Here is a 22,277-nt window from a genome sequence, read left to right as displayed (position 1 = left end):
GAAGGCCAGGGCCCATTGAGAACCACAAATTCTCCCCTTTTTGTTTTCACTTCCTTTGGGAAGTCACTCTAGCAGACCGAACTGCCAGGAGGCATGGCCTCTCTCAGATGCAGACCCAGAGGGATGGTCACGCTGCCTTACACTGCTGTAGCTGGGATCCCACTGTCCAATCTGGGCAGCCCTGGGAGTGAGGACCAGATGGGGGCAGCCCAGATCGGAGCTGGGAGCCCAAGCAGCTTCCAGACTGAGGGAGACAGAACCCGGGAGGAGGGGGCGGGGCACAGGGCCCACAGATTCCCTACCTGTCTCCACGTGGCTCCCCAGAAGTGGCAACATGTTCCTGCTGCTCCTAGATGGAGGAACAGCCATGAAGGGTTTGGGGTGTGGGAGGGGGCTCGAGGCAGGGGCTCGGGGTGCCGGATCTGGGAGGCGCTCACTTTGGGCAGTTCCCCTGGCCAATGGAAGCTGTGGAGCCAGCACTCGTGGCAAGGCAGTTCTGCCTAGGAACAGCAGGGACAGATGGCCACTTGCAGGGAGCTGCCCAAGGTCAATGCCCCCTGGATCCAGCACCCTGAAATCCCTCCTGCACCCAAACTCCCTCCCAGAGCCCATGCCCCAACTCCCAAATTCCCTCCCTCTTAGTAAACTGGAATTTTTCACCTACCGGCACACTCCATTCCCCCAACATGCCAGATAAAAAAGCTTTTACTGCAGAAGTTTAAACTCTGCTTTACAATATTGTTACATGCTTGCTTTGTGCAGTCACATTCCCTGCAGTTCATTTTGCTCTAGCTGCTTTAGGGAGAAATCTTAACAAAAGAGGAAACACAACATTTCACTGAGGACAGTTCTGCTTGAGGCAAGCACAGATATTGGAATGGTCTAAAAGAACTAGTGAACACTTGGCATTCAAATCATCGTCTTAGCCAGAGAGCCAATTAATTGAAACAGACACACTCTTCTTAATGACTGGAGCAAAGAGGAAAAGGCAGGGCCGGTGCAACCATTTAGGCAAACTAGGCAGCCGCCTAGGGCGCCTAGTGATTGGGGGCGCCTAAAAGTCCCCTCAGGCAAGGAGGTGGAGTGGAGGTGAGCTGGGTGGGGGGGCACGCAGGGAGGGGTGCCCGTAGTAACAGGGGGGGAGCGCACAGGGGAACAGCTCCCCACCCCAGCTTACCTCCACTCTGCCTCCTCCACTGAGCACATAGCCCAGCTCTAAGTCTCCTCCAATCAGCACCGCAAGCCTGGGCGGGGAGGAGAATTAGAGTAGCACCAGCGTGCTCAGTGGAGGAGGCGGAGCCGAGGTGAGCTGGATGGGGGAAAACCCAGGCAGGGTTAGCTTCTGTGGGGGGTCTCCCCAGGAAGGGGTTAGCTGCTGTGGCTGGGGGGAGGGGGGAGGTCTCCCCAGGCAGAGTTAGCTGCCACGGGGGGATGGGGGAGAGTCTCCCCGGGTGGGGTTAGCTGCCGTGGGGGGACGGAGGAGTCTCCTTGGGTGGAGTTAGTTGCCGTGGGGGGACGGGGTGGAGAGGGATTAGCTGTTGTGGTAGGGGGCGGGAGGTCTCCCCAGGCAGGATTAGCTCTGTGGTGGGGGCAGGGAAGGTCTCCCCAGGCAGGGTCAGCTGCCACTGGGGAATGGGGGAGAGTCTCCCCGGGTGGGGTTAGCTGCCGGGGGGTAACAGGGGGAGTCTCTCCGGGCAGGGTTAGTTGCCATGGGGAGATGGGGTGGAGCGGGATTAGGTGTCGTGGTGGTGGGGGGTAGCTGCTGCGAGGGGGGGCTCCCCAGATGGGGGGCTGAGTTAGTTGCCATGGGAGGGCAGGGTTAACTGGGTGGGGGATGCAATGTGGAAGTTTCACCTAGGTCGTGAAACTTCCTTGTACCGGCCCTGGGAAAAGGTGTATCTTTTTAAAAATCATAACAATATAGTACAAATAAATATAATAGAAGATCAGGACTTGTCTCCAGCACACAAGTTTCATTCTTGTCAACATAGTGCTTCTCAGGCCCACTTGTGAGTTTGTCCCAGAGCTATTTAAAATAAGATTAGGTACAGTTATTGTGTGACAGAGCAATATGGTACCCAAGGCCTATCCAGATAGACTGGAAATGCCGCGAACACCTCAGATAAGCAAGCAGACTCTCCCCTTTAAATTGTCCATGTCAAATGCTTCACCTGGCTCCTAATCAGACACACACAGCATTGTTCATCTCTCTCCAGTGTATAACAATAATTTAATTTTGATCACTACTGAACAGGGAGCAAAGGGAGAGAAGGAAGAGTGCTAGGCCAGAGAGGAGTTTTTAGGCATGAACATTCCCATCAAATACTTTACAATCAAAGTACATCACTTAGTTAGGTTAACAAACCCATTAGTGATCAAGAGAAAAACTGGAGATACATTATACAGAACGTCTTCACACCCCAAAGATATCATTAATGGACTTGTACAAACATTCATTGGTTTTGACATTTCAGCAAAGGCTTTGCAAACAACTGCAATGTGTGTACATCTCTTGTGATAGCCACATTTATTTATTTTTTTTAAATGATAGAGGCAAAACACTATGTAAGGGGTTGCTTGAGGTCAAACAAACCAGTCCCTCCTCTGACAACTTTTCCTACCACCAGGCATGCAGAAGGAGATCTCAGCTCATCATGGGCACCTAAACCAAAGAGATCAATAAAAATCAGATTAGGGCCATTTCCAAAGGTCTTACACAGGTTACAAAAATGCTAATGATCCAAGTATTTATTTTGTTTACAAAGAGTCAGACCTGCCATCTAAGACAGATGCTGCCACCTGCTGTTTGGATTGAATTTATCTCTGTGGAAAATATGGACCTGATTCTTTCCTCACAGTAGTTCTACACTAGAGCACCTCCTCTGATATTAACAGGGTCATGGGCGGTGGGTGAACCACAGGTTCGGGGAGGCTAATGTTTGCTGGGTAGATATACAGACACCCATCCATGAAACACAGGAGAAGGCTGACATGCTGTGTGACTTCAGTGCACTAGGCCATGTGTCCAAGAAATCTGAGGCATACTCTTACAGACAACCCTGGGTGAGGTCTATCATGATATGGACCCTATTTTATGGTAGATAAACTCTTGCTGATCTCAAATCTAACACAGCTCCTGTAAGAATTCTATCCATTCATCAGCAACATTTTGGACTTCTCGGTTGATGCTGAGTCCCAGACTGGTCCAAGGTGATCCGAGTCCATGCCTCCCAAAATAAAAAAGGTGGAGAGAGTAATGGTTTGATCGAGTCTCAATGATGTCAAAGTTGCTATTGTAAACTAGAAGTGGAATGTGCAGCAGAGGAAGAGAGGCAGAAGACCTCCTGCACTGGAAACTACTACTCCCCTGGTGGCTCTTCTGTTTTCTGCAGGTGTTTCTCCTCACCGTCATGTTCTCACTGGTGCAGGTGGTGGGGCTGTACCAACTGACTCTCTGAGTGGGCCTACCATGTTTTGCAGTGGAAGGAAATAGAGGAAGGTATTCCAAGGCCACAATAGTATATTGTAGGGGTAAGAAGCTGCAGGTCTTGTGAGGTGGGTGGTTGAACATCCCCCACACAATCCCTAGTGTCAGTATTCATATGGATGATTCCTGGATTCCCCAGCAGGCCAGGAAGGCTCATAAAAGAGAGATTGAGGTGAATGGGGACATCTCTATTATACTCAGAAGGACAGGAAGAAAATGAATAATCCTCCTCTAAATGGGAAGCTACCCTATCTTGTATCCTATGGTGATCTTGAACCCCCGACCCCACAACATGAGCTGGAGTGCTCATCTGTACCACTGTAGTGTTAATAATCAGTAGTGAAGCAGAAGGACCTCTAACTGCAGAAAGGGAGGGCAAGGATGATTCTGGTTGCACTGTCCTTGCAACATCTGCACTGTAGAGATAGGTATTGGAGTCATGGGCACCAGAGTACTCAGCACCAAGTGCGCTAATACTGGTACTGAGAGGTTGGTCCTGGGAGAAGTGTGGACCACTGATTCAGGCAGTACAATGGATTTGGCATGAGAGGGACTCAATTTGGGCTGTGACTGGCTTTTGGCTGAGTGGCATGAAGTGACACCATGACCTGGTGTTGTTTTTGCCTCATTGGCTTCCGAGAGGGTGACCAATGCCTGTGCTCACTCTTCCTGCCTACCTCTTTCTGAAGGGTGAATGGAAGAGGTTTTGGCTCTTTGCTGGACTTGCTGGGCAAACGATTTGATCAATGAAGAGTGAGCCCAGGAGCTTGGAGTACAGCCACAGCTCCCAGGAGTACTAGCTGAGGAGGCCTGCTTCAGGCTTAGTAGGCCCTTCAGTCTCAAGTTTTGAAGAGGATCTCATTGCATGGGGAAGAAGGGCAACAGACTGAGCATCTAAAAACAGCGTGCGCCTCTTCAAGGCAAAAATCGCACAACAGCTACATCACCAGATGGGCAGCTTTAAACCCCTGGGATGATTTCTCAGACATAGTAGCTAGATTCTGTTATGGGGAGCTGTCCCTTAATCTATTAGAAAAAAAGTTTTTTTTAAATGCTAACAGGAGTATAACAAGAGAAACCACCACTTACTAGCCTAAGATAGATCACAAAAGTTCACAGATGTCATAGGCAGCAAGAAGGAACCAAGGGACAGCTGGACCCTTGGATGGAGGCCCACAAGGAGACTTAGGGCACTGCAGGACAAAAGAATCTGATTTTGAATGCCTGGGGCACATACACACCAGAAATGGAATCCACGTAGACAATTATTCATAGAACAACTATTTGCCTTGTTAACCATCACATGAGGAAATAGAACAATTATGACTGTCTTATGCAATTAACTAACAAAGAGGCTTTATTTTTGACTGAAATCAGAGGCAGCTATTTGCTTGCACAGCTGTAGTAGAGACCGGAACACCAAGCACCAACCACTCTGCTATGCACTTTCAATACTTCTCACCCCAAGGACAAAAGGTTACATGTATTTAGCCCAATAGAAATTACAGACTAGCATTATCTGATTCTTGAAAGAATATTAGACTCTATAAAACACACCATGGGGGAGTCTTCTTATTTCAGCTGTCAGCACTCTATTAAAAAGAGCATCCCAATTTATCTCAAACTTTTTGACGTGCAAGGAGCTCATTAATATTTTAGTCTGTAGAGAGTTTTAAAATGTAGTTAAATATCTCTCAGTAGAGTGGAGAGTTATAAAGGGAAACCAAGTAGATGTGAAATGCAGCAGCAGTAATGCAGAGATTTATAATTCAACTAAAACCATTTACCCATCATTGTTGCTTCCTTCAAAAATTTGTAGCTGGTTTCAAATGTCATCTGTTGCAGAGGGGAGGAGTTGGACTGCATTCCAAAACGATTCAGTGGTTTGTAAACACCTTCAAAACACATGTAATCTGCCACAAGAGAAAGGTGCCGAGGATCTACCACAATACCTGACAATGCAGGAAAAGAGAACATAAGAACATTCAAGAACTAACCAGCACTAAGTTAAATCCCTATAGTCAATGGGGTGGGGGGAAACAATCCCTTTATTTACTTTACCACGACACAGGTAAGTCACTAATGACGCAGTGGTGCTTCTCCTTTCAGTAACTGGTATCAACCATTCGCTGGAACGCTATCAGACCTCCTCTTTGTTGCATGAAATAATGGATTTGCAGAGAGACTATAATGGTAATTGTGCCTTAGCAACCCAAATGTTTCATCATTTATGAACAGTATATGAGTCTTTTGGGGCAGTGCATATTTTTTAAAAAGATAGTAATAATATATGCATCATCTTTGTTCAGCCAAAGTTGGCTAAGTCATTTCTGGTCCAGTTGATACAGTACAGAGCTCTGTCCCCTGCCTTTCCACATGGTTACCCCTAAATCCGGTAGGGTGGAACATCAGAGCTTTGTTATTGGAGAATCATAGACTTTAAGGTCAGAAGAGGCTATTATGATCATCTAGTCTGACCTCCTGCACAATGAAGGCACACAGAATCTCATTCACCCACTCTTGTAACAAACCCCTAACCTATGTCTGAGTTACTGAAATCCTCAAATCGTGGTTTAAAGACCTCAAGGTGCAGCGAATCCTCCAGCAAGTGACTCGTGCCTCATGCTGCAGAGGAAGGCGAAAAACCTCCAGGGCCTCTGCCTATCTGCCCTGGAGGAAAATTCCTTCTCAACCCCAAATATAGCGATCAGTTAAACCTTGGGCATGTAGGCAAGACTCACCAGCCAGCATCCAGGAAAGAATTCTCTGTAGTAACTCAGATCCCACCCCATCTAACATCCCATCACTGGGCATATTTACCTGTTAATAATCAAAGATTAATTAATTGCCAAAATTAGGCTATCCCATCATACCATCCCCTTCATAAATTTATCAAGCTTAGTCTTGAAGCCAGATATGTCTTTTGCCCCCACTACTCCCCCTGGAAGGCTGTTCCAGAACTTCACTCCTCTAATGGTTAGAAACCTTCATCTAATATCAAGTCTAAACTTCCTAGTGTTCAGTTTATATCCATTTGTTCGTGTGTCCACATTGGTACTAAGCTTAAATAATTCCTCTCCCTCCCTGATATTTATCCCTTTGATATATTTATAAAGAGCAATCATATCTCCCCTCAGCCTTCTTTTGGTTAGGTTAAAAAAGGCAAGCTCTTTGAGTCTCCTTTCATAAGACAGGTTTTCCATTCCTCGGATCATCCTAGTAGCCCTTCTCTGTATCTGTTCCAGTTTGAATTCATCCTTCTTAAACATGGGAGACCAGAACTGCACACAATATTCCAGATGAGGTCTCACCAGTGCCTTGTATAATAGTACTAACACCTCCTTATCTTTACTGGAAATACCTCACCTGATGCATCCCAAGAGTGTATTAGCTTTTTTCACGGCCATATCACATTGGTGGCTCATAGTCATCCTGTGATCAACCAGTACTCAGAGGTCCTTCTCCTCCTCTGTTATTTCCAACTGATGTGTTCCCAATTTATAACCAAAATTCTTATTATTAATCCCTAAATGCATGACCTTGCACTTTTCAGTATTAAATTTCATCCTATTACTATTACTCCAGTTTACAAGGTCATCCAGATCTTCTCTGTATTGGCAATACCTCCCAGCTTTGTGTCATCTGCAAACTTTATTAGCACATTCCCATTTTTTGTGCCAAGGTCAGTAATAAAAAGATTAAATAAGATTGGTCCCAAAATGGATCCCTGAGGAACTCCACTAGTAACCTCCCTCTAGCCTGACAGTTCACATTTCAGTATGACCCGTTGTAGTCTCCTCTTTAACCAGTTCCTTATCCACCTTTCAGTTTTCATATTGATTCCCATCTTTTCCAATTTAGCTAAAAATTCCCCAAGTGGAACCATATCAAATGCCTTACTGAAATCAAAGTAAATTAGATCCACTGCACTTCCTTTCTCTAAAAAATCTGTTACCTTCTCAAAGAAGGAGATCAGGTTGGTTTGGCACAATCTACCTTTGTAAAACCATGTTGTATTTTGTCCTAATTACCATTGACCTCAACGTCCTTAACTACTTTCTCCTTCAAATTTTTTTCCAAGACCTTGCATACTACAGATGTCAAACTAACAGGCCTATAGTTACTTGGATCATGTTTTTTTCCTGTCTTAAAAATAGGAATTGTGTTAGCAATTCTCCAGTCATATGGTACAAACCCTGAGTTTACTGATTCATTAAAAATTCTTGCTAATGGGCTTGCAATTTCATGTGCCAGTTCCTTTAATATTCCTGGAGTTTGGCTTCTACCTCGGATGTGGTAATATCTACCTCCATATCCTCATTCCCATTTGTCATCCTACCATTATCCCTAAATTCCTCATTAGCCTCATTAAAGACTGAGGAAAAGTATTTGTTTAGATATTGGGCCACTTCTTCTTTCTTTGTTTTCTTCTTATTTATATGGCTATAGAACCTTTTACTATTGGTTTTAATTCTCTTTGCAAGGTCCAACTCTACATGGCTTTTGGCCTTTCTCACTTTATCCCTACATGTTCTGACCTCAATAAAGTAGCTTTCCTTCTAATCCCTCCCATCTTCCACTCCTCGCAGGCTTTCTGTGTTTTCTTAATCACTTCTCTGAGATGCTTGCTCATCCAGCTTGGTCTACAACTCCTGCCTATGAATTTTTTCCTCTTTCTTGGGATGCAGGCTTCTGATAGTTTCTGCAACTTTGACTTGAAGTAATTCCAGGCCTCCTCCACCTTTAGAGCCACAAGTTCTTCAGTCCAATCTACTTCCCGAACTAATTTCCATAATTCTTTAAAATTAACCCTTTTGAAATAAAAAACCCTAGTCCCAGATCTATTTTTGTTTATCCTTCCATCTAGTTTGAACGGAATTAGCTCATGATCACTTGAACCAAGGTTGTCCCCTACAACCATTTCTTCTATGAGGGCCTCAGTACTCACCAAAACCAAATCTAAAATGGCATCCCCTCTTGTTGGTTCTTCAACTACTTGGTGAAGGAATCCATTAGTTATTGCATCCAGGAAAATCTGAGCCCTATTATTATGACTAGCACTTGTCCTCCAGTCTATATCTGGGAAGTTAAAGTCTCCCATGATCACACAATTCTCATTAGTATTTACTTCATTAAAAACATTAAAGAGGTCTCTATCCATATCCAAATCAGATTTCAGTAGCACACCTCAAGAACTCTCTCAGTGGAGGCTCTAGTAGCTTTCTCTCCTAATGTGATTTTTGCCCAGACAGACCCGGTCTTATCCATTCCATCACTTCTTATCTCTTTACAGTCTATCTCATCATTGATATACAATACTACTCCACCACCTTTGACTTTATTTCTGTCTTTCCTAAACAGCACATACCCTTCAATACCTGTACTCCAGTCATGATTACTATTCCACCATGTTTCTGTTATCCCTATAATATCTGGTTTCTCTTCCTGCACCAGTAGCTCTAGTTCCTCCATTTTGTTACCTAGGCTCCTCGCATTAGTGTACAAACATCTAAATTTTTGCCGTTTGGCTTCACTGACATTCTTTACTTGATTAGGCACAGACATTATACTACCAGTATCACCTATTAGACTGGTATCTACACTACCCTTCCTCCTTATGTCCATTCTCATACCCACAGCTGTATCCTTTCTTACTTTGTTTTCTTCCCCCTCAATGTTAAATTCCAGCGTGGAGATTACCTGGACATCTCCCAACCATCTCCCCCAAATTCCTAGTTTAAAGCTCTCTTAATCAGCTCTCTTAAACACATGTGCAGGAGGTCAGAGCCTTTACCCCAGCAGGCGTATACCACATAATTACAATGGCCCTTTGGACATTTATACAGTGTGATGGCGAAGTGTGTTAACAACCTCTACCAACAAATATCCCAGGGCTCTTAAATAGCACAAAGAAAGTCAGGCATTAACAAAAATGGGGATATTAGTGAGGAGTTACTACCGAGGCATTTGCGGACTAGAAGTCCAAAACAGCCTTCCCTCTTTTCACTAGCTGTAATTCATAGTAAGACATGGGCCAGTTAGTACTGAAAGACAAATCTATGTAGGCAGGCACAGTTTTAATGGACAAAGTGAACAGGGTTTATTTAAAAATAAATTTACATATATTTATAATTTATTTATTTATATATGTAAATTTATTTTTAAATAAACCCTGTTTACTTTGTCCATTAAAACTGTTAAGGTGAAATGGCTAATGCCATCATAATATTTTATATTATATTCACATATATACACACACCTCAGTAAAAGTCACTGAAGGAATAAATGGAAACCAATCAATTAAATGAGAGAACTATCTCAGAGAAGATGTTCACATATCACGAGGATGGATTCAATATGAGAAGTTAGATAAACCAATTATTGATTCAAAGAAGAGACTGAAAATACACAAGTGAAGGAGTAGCTAATGCAAAGAGGTCACTTTCCAAACCTATTTCCAGCGGCAAAGTTTTCCCATCTTAACAAAAATCAGATGAAGCACAAGACTAACTCAGTTGATCTAACAATATCTTACCATACACAGCAAATACATCTTTAATTTCCTTTTCAATCACCCTCAGGGCAGCCTCAATTCCATAGGTCTTAGCCATTGCATGAATGTCATTGGAATAAAGTCGGCTTAGGTCTAAAAGCTGGAGGCAAGGAAGACAGGTGCAAGTTATCACTGCAGTTACTGTACCTCCCCCAGTTAAGCTGGGATCATTTTTCTCCAATTCTCCACTTGCTTGAATTACCTCAAGGAGGGCCAATATAGTCAATTACAAAGCAATCAGATGCAGGCACAAGCATTAGCCACAGAGAAAATGTGCACAGTTTATGCAGGTCAACAACTTCATCATCATTTACATCACCAGGTGAAAGGGATGGAAATGAAGCAAAGAAAAAATAATTTCCAAAGAAATTCCCAACAATTAGATCTATTTGTAAGAGACTTTTCCTTACAAAGGGGAAAGCATGATGCTTGGGACATTTGAAACTCTCAAGGCACTGGAGCATATACTGCACCCAACAATCCTGAACATGTAGAGAGATGGGGTAGGCAGCATAACAGATCTATTCATCTCCAACTACTGTGATTCAGTAAAGTCCTGGTCTACACTAGGAGGGTGAAACGTGAATAACGTAGCTGAAGTCAATGTACTTAGATCGACTTACCATGGTGTCTTCACTGCGGTGAGTTCACTACTGCTGCTCCCCCACTGACTCTGCCTGTGCCTCTCAAGGTAGTGGAGGAGTGCAGGAGTCGATGGAAGAGCACTCGGGGGTCAATTTATTGCATCTAGACTAGACGCGATAAATCGATCCCCGCTGGATCGATTGCTGCCCACTGATCCAGCAGGTAGTGTAGACTTATCCTTAAATGGGAGAGCTCCCTCAAATAACAGTTTCAGAGTGGAGCCTCTTTGATCATTATTTTGGCAATGAGATACTCCTTGTCTCTACACAAAAGTCCATCTGAAGTGATCAGAAAGTGACTTAAGGGTTCACTTGAGGGAGATGTGGCACATACATTTTGAACCTGCTGAGCATAGATTTCCAGACGGTCAAAAAGCAGTTAGGTGCCTAGCACCCACTGAAAGTCAATGGAGGAGGTATGTACCCACCTCCCAGTTTTTTCCCCTAGAACATTACACAACAATTACAGAAGTCTCAGAGATTATAAACATGTTACTTACATCAGCGTATCTGAATAGCTCTGGGAGGTTTATTCCCTCGGTGTTTAAAACAAATTCTTTCTCTCCTTTCTTATTGGTGCTTTCATTTAAGAAGCACCGCGTGATCCCCTTTGTCTCATGGACAATTGTGTTCTGCATGAGGGATGTTAGGATGGAGGAGAGGTCAAAGTATGCCTTCATCAGAGGAAGCTTCAGTGAAACCTAGAAAAGAACAATGCAGTGTTGAACCAAGTCAGAGGGCAGGAAGGTATAGGCTCAAACACTGGGTTCTTTCTTTTTAGGTGAATGAGATTTACAAAAAAAAACACATGGCGGCTATTCTGAAATATTTATCCTAGTACTAATTTATTTAGACATGGACAGATCCTGATGATATAGCTTCAAACAGATGGATATTAACAGGAAATAATACACTCCAGGCCTATTCAGTCACACACTGCACGCCTTAGTGACATGAGTGATAAACAGTTTCGCTCTTGTTTCAGCCACACAGAGGATCCATTTACCTGCTGCTCAGTCGGTTTAAGCCAAATCTTCTTACATGCTCATTTCACACACCTCAATGAACACGTCCACTTTGCTGGACATGTGCTTTGGAGGATTATGCAGGTTTCCCTGCTCTGAACACGAACACAAACCTACGCCTATTGTTGCCCTGCTTTTATCTGCCTTTGTAGCACACCCATATAGTCTCCCATGGTAATGTCAACCATCACCCTGCATGTGGAAAGACCTAGGTGTGTATTAATAAAAAGCTTGAGGCAGAATGAAAACTTGTGAATTGCCACTGGAAAAAATACTGCTAGCGCCTGCAAGTTAAAATCTACAGCCAGGAAATGTCTGCTTACATGCATGAGATGGACAGACATATCTGCAAGTTAATAACAGTAGTGCTGAGACAGAGCAGCAGCATTCTACTAGAGAGGTTTATTTATTCTTTGCATTATAGTAGCTGTGCACTGTAGCTTTGAAGCTACACACACACACACACGCAGAAGTTTTCCAGTCACCACCATCTTACCTCACACCAGAGCTCATTTTCTGTATCATATGTGTAGTTGACTATAGACGAATGACTGCTCATCACAGCACTAACTCTTAGCTGTGTTGAATGCTCTAGTTTGGGTCCTTTTTCTTTTTTAGTTTGACAATTATTTTCATTCTGAACCCCTTCTTCAGCATCCTCAGCCCGTTTATCGTCATGCAGTATGCCTTCTTCCTCTTCTGCATTTTCGTCGCCATTTTCCTCACTGTTCTCTTCCTCGCTCTCATAATCAACCTGCACAGAGATTATATGCTTAAAATCCAATCTAGTCCCCATATATATGGAGAGCACTGCAGGAAGCAGTTTTGTTCACACAACCCCCTCACTGTGGAAGTGATCTTCATGACAGACAGGTTGACGTGAAGTTCACTTTTAATGCTTCAAAAGGCAGGTTATGCCTATAAAGACAGTGGTACGTATTCATTTTAGCCTCAATTTCTTTGCAATCATGACATGATTTCTTAGTGTTATTAACTTCAGACTGCATCTCATATACATACACACACATAAATGTATACCACCATCATGCAAATATGGCTGTTTCCTCAAGGATTGTCAGAAGAGAGCAATGTTTCTATGAGTGACTCTAAAGGAACTCCACATATTTCAACTAGTTCACCCTTACGCTGAAATGATGGTTGTCTTAAAATAGCTATACAACAGGGGACATGTTAACAATATAAACACATAAGGAGGGGATTTGTTTAATTCTGTAGAAGGGTTATAAATTGAAGTAATGGGATGAAATTAAGTAAATTTACATTGAATTACTGCCAGGACAACTTGGCTACCAGATGCATCAATCGTACATCAGCAGGGAATGGACTAGAAAATCCACCAAGTCTTTGCCATCTCTAATTTCTCTATTTTTTGGTCTACCAGACTAATGAATACTGGACAGATGGTGACCAGATTGACAAGATGGTTTATACCTAATCTCTGACGAGAGGGGAGGTTCTGGGCCAATCATTTAACAGATTGGGTCAAATCCCCAGGGGTGCTAAGCACTTGCTATTCCCACCAAAGCACAGAGCTGATCAGAAAACAGGAAAACATTTTCACAATTTCTTTCCCATTTTTGTTTGACATTTTGCTTTGATGGAAATCTTTGAATCAGCTCTAATGAAGTCAATGGCAGTTGCAAGTCCTCAGCACCTCTCTAGAATTGGTCCCAAAGTCATTACCTCTTCTTCCTGCTTCTCTCTTCGTTTTGTATCTGTAGCATCAGCATCTCCTTCATCTGCTTCACCATCAACGAGCCTCCCTGCTTCCTCTTCGTCAGCTTCACGATCATCCTGTGCCTGGAGAACAGTTACAGGTGAGAAGCACAAGCTGATTCTGTATTTTGATTCTGGTCCTGGAATATGCTCAATGTTGGACAAGAAAAAGCCTGACCACTTGGAAGCTTCCCTTGAACTAAAAGCACTCTGCTAAACCTTTGGAACACAACATTCTCCTATCCTTCCACCTGAGACTGTTTTAGACACATATTCAGTACAAGAAGTCACACTGAAAATCCTAGTATACAGGAGCAACCAAGCCCAGATGGTGCTACTTTCAAGAATTAAACAAGAGACGATTCTGTAGAGGATACATCCACTATCACCCTGTTTAGCCAACACCCAAAGCCTTCAGATGAAACAGAGCTGGCCAGCAGGCGTTGAAAAATGCTACTCCCTTAGGTCCTCAACCCGGGAGCAAAGCGAGGGCAGCAATCACTAGGGCTAAAGAGAGTTGGGCACTTTCATCCAGTAAATCCTAAGGGACACAGAATTTAGTAGACCTTAGCTTGCCAAACTATAATAAGCTATTCATTTCCATGCCACTCTCTGGGAATGTCATTCTGAGCAGAGTGTGCATTACCAAATTGGCTTTTCAGACCCTTGTCAATACATATAAAGGGCATCTTTAGAGAATTATTAGTGCTTCAAAAACGGAGATAGTATTTGTATAGTCATATAAAGCACTATACGTGACAAGCATTAGCATTCTATGGATAATAGCATTTTAATGATGCACTGAACTCACAAAGAAAAATGGAAAGGGATTTTCTAAGAAACTCATTTTTTCCCCACCTGGTTTTCTTGGGATTCTTCACCACTGCCATCTAGATCCCTCCGAGTTGCCTTACGAGTATTGACCACATTGAAAGATGCCAGCTTTGCACTCTTCCTTTTAATTGTTTCCAGCAAGATTTTAAAGAATCTAAAAGAAAACGCAGTGCAAAATCTCCATGCTCAGAAGTACCACAATCATCTTCCAGGCATTGCAAGATGTTCTGTTCAGGAAGCCAGTCAATTCAGAAGCAGAGGACAAACTCATTGATGCATTTAAAGGGACTTTTAAGGTGGGACAAATTATTTTGCTTTTCCTCCCACCCCTCCTTTTTTTCTTCCCAAGAATGATGTGTCTCTTTCAATTACATATGAAACCACCTATCCAAAGCTTAAACAAACGATTAGCTCACCTATCAAGATCAGTGGGCTATCGAACTGAAAGAGGTAAGGAGAGCAGTTTTCAGTGCTGCTGGTTTATTATCACAGTCACATTTTTTAGGAATGAGAGTGGTCAAGACTTTTTTTTTTATTAAAGACCTCAGTCTGAGCTAACACTGCCTGAGGGAAGAACAAAGAAAGCTGGAATGGTGATGAAGTATCCCTCGTCACGCAACCCAAACAGTTTTCAAAACAACTGTAGCATGATTCCTCTTGGGTTTTCTTTTACTGTATATGTAAAGTTTGGATTAAGTGATCTGATGGAAGAGATCAGTCTCCCAATGAAACCATCTACTCTCAGCCATGCCATATTTGGTAATAAACACTGAAAATCTGGCTCTCCTGAAATGTTATTGATGTGAGAAAATTCCTATTTGGTCAGAGAGAGTCATTGAATCCCTTATAATTCAACGATCCTAACTGCAATAGATAGAACACATATAGATGAGGGGGTTGATTATACAAACTATTCTTTAGGCATGACAGTAGAGAATAGTTGAAAATTCGGCCTCCCATATGCAAACTAGTTATAAAATGCAGGTGCCGCTTTCTACAGTTTATTATTTTGAAACCTTTGCCATTCTTCATTTAAATCCCTTCATTAGCCTAGCGAACAGCTGTATAGACATCACTGCACAGATCCCTTCATGAGCGTCCAAAACTGGAAGCCTCAAGCAGCAGCGAGATCCTGCAGCTTAGAATGAACCTTAGGACTATGCAGCTGGGATGAGTGAAGACTGAACAGTGGAGGGATTTGAAAGTGAACTGACCGTGTTTCCATGAAGTATAAGATGTCCCTCGGCTTCAGACATTTCTCCTCCCGATAGTACTCGTATGGCAGGAAATAAAATTTAATTTGGTAGAGCCGGTGTTTGCTTAGTTTCCCTTCTATGCACAGAGACTCCTCAACTTCAACTTTTCGCAAGACCTGAAACAGCAACGAGTGAGATTCTGCCTCCATTAAACAAGGCATTTCATCCACTCCCCAGAACTTCATCCCTTTTTATAGGAGACAAGCTGCATGTGGCAAGCTGTCAAAAGCTCCTTGCACGCTGGCTCTGGGGACATGGGGAAGGAGACTACAGCCTGTACTCCTGGGGCATTCTGCAGCAAAAAATTAAAAATTCTGCATACAGTATTTTAAAATTCCACATAGTTTATTTGTCAAATAAACGTGGAGGCTTCAGCATAGCACTGGGGAGCACAGGCCACTGGCTGCACAGAGGTGGGAGATCACTCTGCAGCTCCCCCCCCGCCCCAGGACACTGACTCAGCAGTGAGGCTTCACCCAAACCTGACATAGTGCAAGGACTGGGTCTGCCCCAGAAACACCCCAGGGCCCCACCCCTCCATGCCAGGTGCAGCAGGTGTGAGCTGGCAGGCTTAGCAAGGCAGGATCCAAGTATGAAGGGGCTTAGTGTGTGGGGGATCCATATACGGGTTGAGAGGGTTCTATGTGGGGCAATCTGGGTGTGGGTGGCTCAGTGGGGGGGATCCTGATGCAAGGAGGTTCTGGATGCACAGAAGCTTGCTGGGTGGGGGGTTCTGGGTGCAACAGTAATGAGACTCTTCAGGGGGGTCCATGTGAAAGTGGTTGGGGCTCAGCACAGGGGTCTGGGTGATTCAGTGAAGAGTCCAGATGCTGGGGGAGTGGGCCTCAGATCTAGGTGCAGCTAGTTGGGGCTCTGTGAGATGGGAATCTGAGTGCGGCTGGCTTGTCGGGATGGTACAGGTGCAGAGGGAGTAGGGCTCGGTGGGAGGGGAGAGTGAGGCTCCGCAGGAGGATCTGGGTATAAGGGTGTCTGAATGCACGGGGGTTGGGTGGATGGGGGAGCAGCTCCCTATACAGTGATCTCTCCCCCTGCACCTGAGAAGCGATGGGTGCAGGAAGTGGAGGAGGGTGTTTATAGAGCTTCCTGCAGTCTAGGGAGAAATCTGGGGGTGTGTCTGATCCAGCCCCGGATGCTGCACAGGGGAAGAGGAAGTCCCATCCTCCCCAGCCCAGCCAGGACTAACAGCTGAGCCCGGTGCAGCATAGGAGACACCAGTCAGTCTTCCCCACTCCTGTCCCCCACCCCACAGGTATTTATCTCTCTGCTGGCTGCCTTGGACACTCGAAACATACTGCTGGGGAGAGTTGCATGATGTCTCTTGTGGCTTCCCTTTGCTTCCCTGTCATAAAGTCATTTTTCTGTGGGAAAGCAAAGAAATCTGTGGGGGACATGAATTCTGTGCATGTGCAGTGGTGCAGAATTCCCCCAGGAGTAACCCCGATTTAGCACTTTCAGCTCAAACTTAACTCCACAGATTTGTTTACACATTGCCTTTTCTCTGACAGAACTGCCTCACCTCCTTCCCCTGTTCCCTCCAAGAAGCCAGAAGAGCTCGCTCTCTCTCTCTCTCTCTCTCTCACACACACACACACACACACACACACACACACACAGTGGGCCAACAGACTCAAGTTGGTGACTCACATTCACTTTCTTATTGAATGTGTCAGGTCCTCAGCACACAGCAGCAGCCTATGTTTGCTCATGCTATTTTCCAGTTTTAGGAAGGGACACAATGCCGCAGCAAGAGCAGGAAAAGGTAGGGCATTAGAGGAGCATGGGAAACAGTCAAAAAAGGAAATACAGAATAGATTGGACTCTGAGCTCTCCATTTTCCCAAGTGCTTTCCTTCTCCACAGAACAGCAGCCCCAAGTACCTTAGGGAAAAACCTAGAAAAATAGCTAGTCCCTCTAGTGAAGTGGTAGGCAACCTGCAGCCTGTCAGGGTAATCTGCTGGTGGGTTGCGAGAAAGTTTGTTTATATTGACCGTTTGCAGGCATGGTCGCCCACAGCTCCCAGTGGCTGCAGCTCGCCATTCCCAGCCAATGGGAGCTTGGAGCGGCCATGCCTGCGGCCAGTCAATGTAAACAAACTGTCTCATGGCTCGCCTGTGGATTACCCCGATAGACTGCGTGCGGCCTGCAGGCCACAGGTTGCCCACCACTGCTCTAGTGAAAATCTCTTTAGCATTAACTTATTTCCTAAAGGCTAAAGATAATGAAAATCTCTAATTCAAGAGCTTTACAAAATGAGCGGGTGGAAAGACCAAGACACGATGCCTCAGAGATAACACGTGGACCTTCCCCTTAACATACTGTTATGCACCATTACCCTTTCTTCATCGTCCTTTGGTCAGTTTCTAGCCTGTGACAGTCCTCTTATTCAAGTGAATTTTAATTCAAGTATTTCTTTCTTTTTACAGTCATTAATGATCTGGAGGATGGCATGGACTGCACCCTCAGCAAGTTTGCAGATGACACTAAACTGGGAGGAGTGGTAGATACGCTGGAAGGTAAGGATAGCATACAGAGGGGCCTAGACAAATTAGAGGATTGGGCCAAAAGAAACCTGATGAGGGTCAACAAGGACAAGTGACAGAAGAATCCCATGCACTGTAACAGACTAGGGACTGAATGGTTAGGCAGCAGTTCTGCAGAAAAGGACCTAGGGGTTACAGTGGACGAGAAGCTGGATATCGTCGGCATTGTGCCCTTGTTGCCAAGAAGGCTAACGGCATTTTGGGCTGCATAAACAGGAGCATTGCCAGCCGATCGAGAGACATGATCATTCCCCTCTATTTGACATTGGTGAGGCCTCATCTGGAGTACTGTGTCCAGTTTTAGGCCCACACTACAAGGATGTGGAAAATTGGAAAGAGTCCAGCAGAGGGCAACAAAAATGATTAGGGAGCTGGAGCACATGATTTATGAGGAGAGGCTGAGGGAACTGGGATTGTTTAGTCTGCACAAGAGAAGAATGGAGGGCGGGTTGATAGCTGCTTTCAACTACCTGAAAGAGGGTTCCAAAGAGGATGGAGCTTGGCTGTTCTCTGTGGTGGCAGATGACAGAACAAGGAGTAATGGCCTCAAGTTGCAGTGGGGGAGGCTTAGGTTGGATATTAGGAAAAACTTTTTCACTAGGAGAGTGGTGAAGCACTGGAATGGGTTACCTAAGGAGGTGGTAGAATCTCCTTCCTTAGAGGTTTTCAAGATCAGGTTTGACAAAGCCCTGGCTGGGATGATTTAGTTGGGGATTGGTCCTGCTTTGAGCAGGGGGTTGGACTAGATGATCTCCTGAGGTCCCTTCCAACCCTGAAATTCTATGATACTTATCAAAGCCTCTTTCCAATGATCTAATTATTCAATGAATGCAATAGGCAAGAATAGTCATTAAAGGACCTCCAAATCCCAAAAATCAATTTCTAGGCCTTCTTTCCTCCAATTCTATTCAAACTTGCACCCTCTGGAAAAATCTGGGACAAGCAATGGTTTATTAAGGAGCAGACTGATAGTGTACTCACTATGCTTAGCCTTTTTTATTTTTTGCCGCTAGGAGTCACAAAACATACACAAAGACATAAAGGAGAAGCTCACCTCGGCTAAGCACACTCTTGTAAACTGTTTCTTAAGCCTTTTCACCTTCTTGTGAGCTTTCTTGGTACTAAGCACAGGAACACTCATCATTGGAGTTTTAATGTTAGCACTAGCTACCATCAGGATCTCCCGCAACCTTTAATAGAAAATACTCTCGCAAATTAAGTTATAAGGGGATAGTCCAATCAAATAAGAATATAGTTCATTTAATGAGGCAGCATGCAATACTCTCTGGAACCTCCCTCAAATCAGTGTGCATCTAAAAGTTATGGCCAGTGCAACACTTATTCCATTTCAATTTGGTATTCATCCCCCATCATCAAATATATATTGAATAAACAGAATATAGCTCTCAATTGGAATATCATCCGGATTCAAAGAGGCCTGAAATGATGTGAAATAAAATGATGTACTGACTAAAAATACAAAATAAAAAGGATATTCAACCACATTTCCTCTTAGACTAGATGGCTACTAATATGTCTGTTCCATCTCCAATTTCTGTGATTCATCTTTATTTGTTTTTCTTTTGATCTATAAAATTTTTAAATGCCCTTGTTTTCCATACACAGTCACCAGTGATCAGTAACCTAGAGGAATTGTTCTGCTCTCAGTTCACACATGCAGTTTCCAGTAAGGATTAATGGGTACTATCTACAAGTTTCAAGAGGGATAACAGATCCAGAGGGAGTAAATGTTTCTTACCTTGGAATACCCAATGTGACGTTCATTTCACCTCTGCCAGCAAAATGAAAGGTGTTCAGAGTCATCTGCGTGGAAGGCTCCCCAATGCTTTGAGCAGCAAGGAGACCCACAGCCTCTCCTGGGTCACACAGGGACCTTTGCCACTTCAAATGCAACAAGTTGCTTAATCTGAAGACAGACAAGAGGTAATCGCACACTAGGGCTTAACTCACTTTACAAAGTGGAAACCAGGTGCAGACTGCAGCACTACTCTGGTTACCAGAAATGTTTTCTGTTTCACAGCCAGAGTTGCTTTTGGAAAAGTCAGTGATATGGATGGGTCTGCAAACAAACACTTAGTCCTCCACAAATAGTAGGTCAATTCATCTAACTCTAAGGGTATGTCTACATGCAGCAGGGAAATGCAATTCCCAGACTCACGCTAGCTCAGCTCACGTTAGCATACTAAAAATAGCATGGGCACTGCGGCACTGGCAGCAGCTGGGGCTAGCTACCCAAGTTCAGACCCAGGAGTTGGGCCAGCTTGAACCCTGGCAGCTAGCCCGAGTCACTGCCACAATGTCCATGTTGTTATTTTTAGCACACTAACTCTAGCTCAGCGAGCATGAGTCTGTCTAGTCTCACTGGGAATCACACCTCCCCCTGGCAGGTTTAGATTATGCCTACACTGAGAGGCACAGTCTACTGATCTGAGCATAGAACTAGGAGCCTTGAACGAGTTTAACCTGAGTCTCGTTTTCCCCATTTGTAAAAAGGGGATACATTTATTACTACTTGATATTCCTATCTATCTCACTGAGGTATAGTGAGAATTAGTGCGAGTTTTTATATAGAACTACTGTAATGCTTTACATTTCCTGCTGCACTTACGAAATCGTAGAATACTGCAACTGACAAAGAACGCCTTCCAGCAACCCTTATTCACACGAGCAGTCCTCTTGAGATCAAGGATGAATTGCACAAGTAAGGACTGAAGGAGACAACCTAATACTGCTACGCAGTTCTGATGTCAAACACATTTGTTAATTTAGTGCTTGCGGAAGTTGTTGGATTGTCAGCCCTTTATCTACAGAACAGATGTACCTCAACCCTATTCTGGAGAGGGTGGTATCTCTAAGGATAATAATAAACCACCTAGCTCTTATATAGCACTTCTCACTCATAGATCTCAAAATGCTTTACAAAAAGGAGGTCAGCACCATTATTCCCATTTTACACAGAGAACAGTATCTGTGTCTATGGCAAATTCAATCCTTGGGAGCTCTGTTGAGTGTGATCATAAAGGTACCAATTATGGCCATGATTTTGTGCTGGGCACATTTATCTCCTAGGAACCAGACTGAGACTCACTAACCCATTTCACAAAGGTCAAGACAGAGCCACCAGATGTAAAGATTTTATCACTACCATCCTGGATTCAAATCAGTGTTATTTGGTGGGGGGGGGGGGGGGGGCGCAGAGGGAGGAAAAAGCCACTGTAAACATATAAAGGTTATTACCTATCACAAGAAAGCTCTGATTTTACATAGTTGCTGTTGTTTCGAGCATTCCATTCACTGATGTAATTCTCTACTTCACTTTCAAATGCTTCTGAAACAGATGCAAAATAAACATCTGGACGCCAGACAGCCAGGCTGGGGTCAGGACACTTAGATGTCCTCTTTAGATATTTTCTCCGGCTCTTCTCGTCCAGTTCATACCACATCTTCAGTAACTGAAAACAACAGCCGATTGCAAAATGAGCCACAGTTTACCCATGCAGCATTAATCAAGCCACACAGAAAGGAAAAAGATCACCAGTGTGACAAGTGAGATAATATCAGATGTCACATGAGATGTTTATATTCATGAAAACATCTTTGATCCCAAAACATGTAACTAATTTAAAGTAGATATACCAGCCATACACAATGGTCATTTCATCCAACACTGAACTGCAGCCACTTCTGAGAGTCAATTGCCTCAATACAGTTTAACAGTATGCAGTAACACTATGCACCTGTTTAGGATAAAGTGAAAAATACCTTTTCCAATTATAACTGAAGATGTTCCGTAGATAGAATGGAATGAAATGTTTAGGGCACTGAAGTTAACACATCTATTTTAATCAATAGTGACATACACTCTTGAATGATCTCTGTTGCATCACCTGAAAAATGGCACTTTTATCAGAAAAGGGACTCCTATTATATGGGACACTGCTACAACACTACCTCAGAGAAAAGCGTGACAACTTCTGAAATACAAACACCACTTTCCTCAGATCCTCAGCTGATGTAAACCTGGCAAATCAGTGAAGCTAACCCTGCTTATATCAGTCAAGGCTTTAGCCCAATAGGTATTAAATGGAGATTTTCTATTTAGCCTGAACCTTACCAGTGCTGACAGGACAAAACAACAAGATTATATTGTCTCAGGCCA

General features: G+C 43.9%; 1 protein-coding gene across 1 annotated transcript in view; it reads right to left on the bottom strand.

Moving 5' to 3' along the window:
• Positions 1 to 2,207: 2,207 nt before the first annotated feature.
• Positions 2,208 to 22,277, bottom strand: part of POLR1A (RNA polymerase I subunit A) — a 63,289-nt gene continuing 43,219 nt past the window's right edge. The window contains exons 24-34 of the mRNA XM_030563452.1: positions 21,356 to 21,570; positions 19,857 to 20,024; positions 19,152 to 19,287; positions 15,495 to 15,652; positions 14,305 to 14,434; positions 13,414 to 13,530; positions 12,206 to 12,463; positions 11,185 to 11,385; positions 10,023 to 10,140; positions 5,275 to 5,439; positions 2,208 to 2,662 (exon numbers count right to left, since the gene is read on the bottom strand). Coding sequence (XP_030419312.1) covers positions 2,562 to 2,662; positions 5,275 to 5,439; positions 10,023 to 10,140; positions 11,185 to 11,385; positions 12,206 to 12,463; positions 13,414 to 13,530; positions 14,305 to 14,434; positions 15,495 to 15,652; positions 19,152 to 19,287; positions 19,857 to 20,024; positions 21,356 to 21,570 — 1,767 coding nt within the window. The 3' untranslated portion in view covers positions 2,208 to 2,561. The remainder of the gene's footprint in view (positions 2,663 to 5,274; positions 5,440 to 10,022; positions 10,141 to 11,184; positions 11,386 to 12,205; positions 12,464 to 13,413; positions 13,531 to 14,304; positions 14,435 to 15,494; positions 15,653 to 19,151; positions 19,288 to 19,856; positions 20,025 to 21,355; positions 21,571 to 22,277) is intronic.

Source organism: Gopherus evgoodei, chromosome 5 (genome assembly GCF_007399415.2).
Source record: "Gopherus evgoodei ecotype Sinaloan lineage chromosome 5, rGopEvg1_v1.p, whole genome shotgun sequence".
Lineage (NCBI taxonomy): Eukaryota > Metazoa > Chordata > Testudines > Testudinidae > Gopherus > Gopherus evgoodei.
The sequence above is the reverse complement of the archived record's forward strand: the minus strand, read 5'-3'. Positions and strand labels throughout refer to the sequence as shown.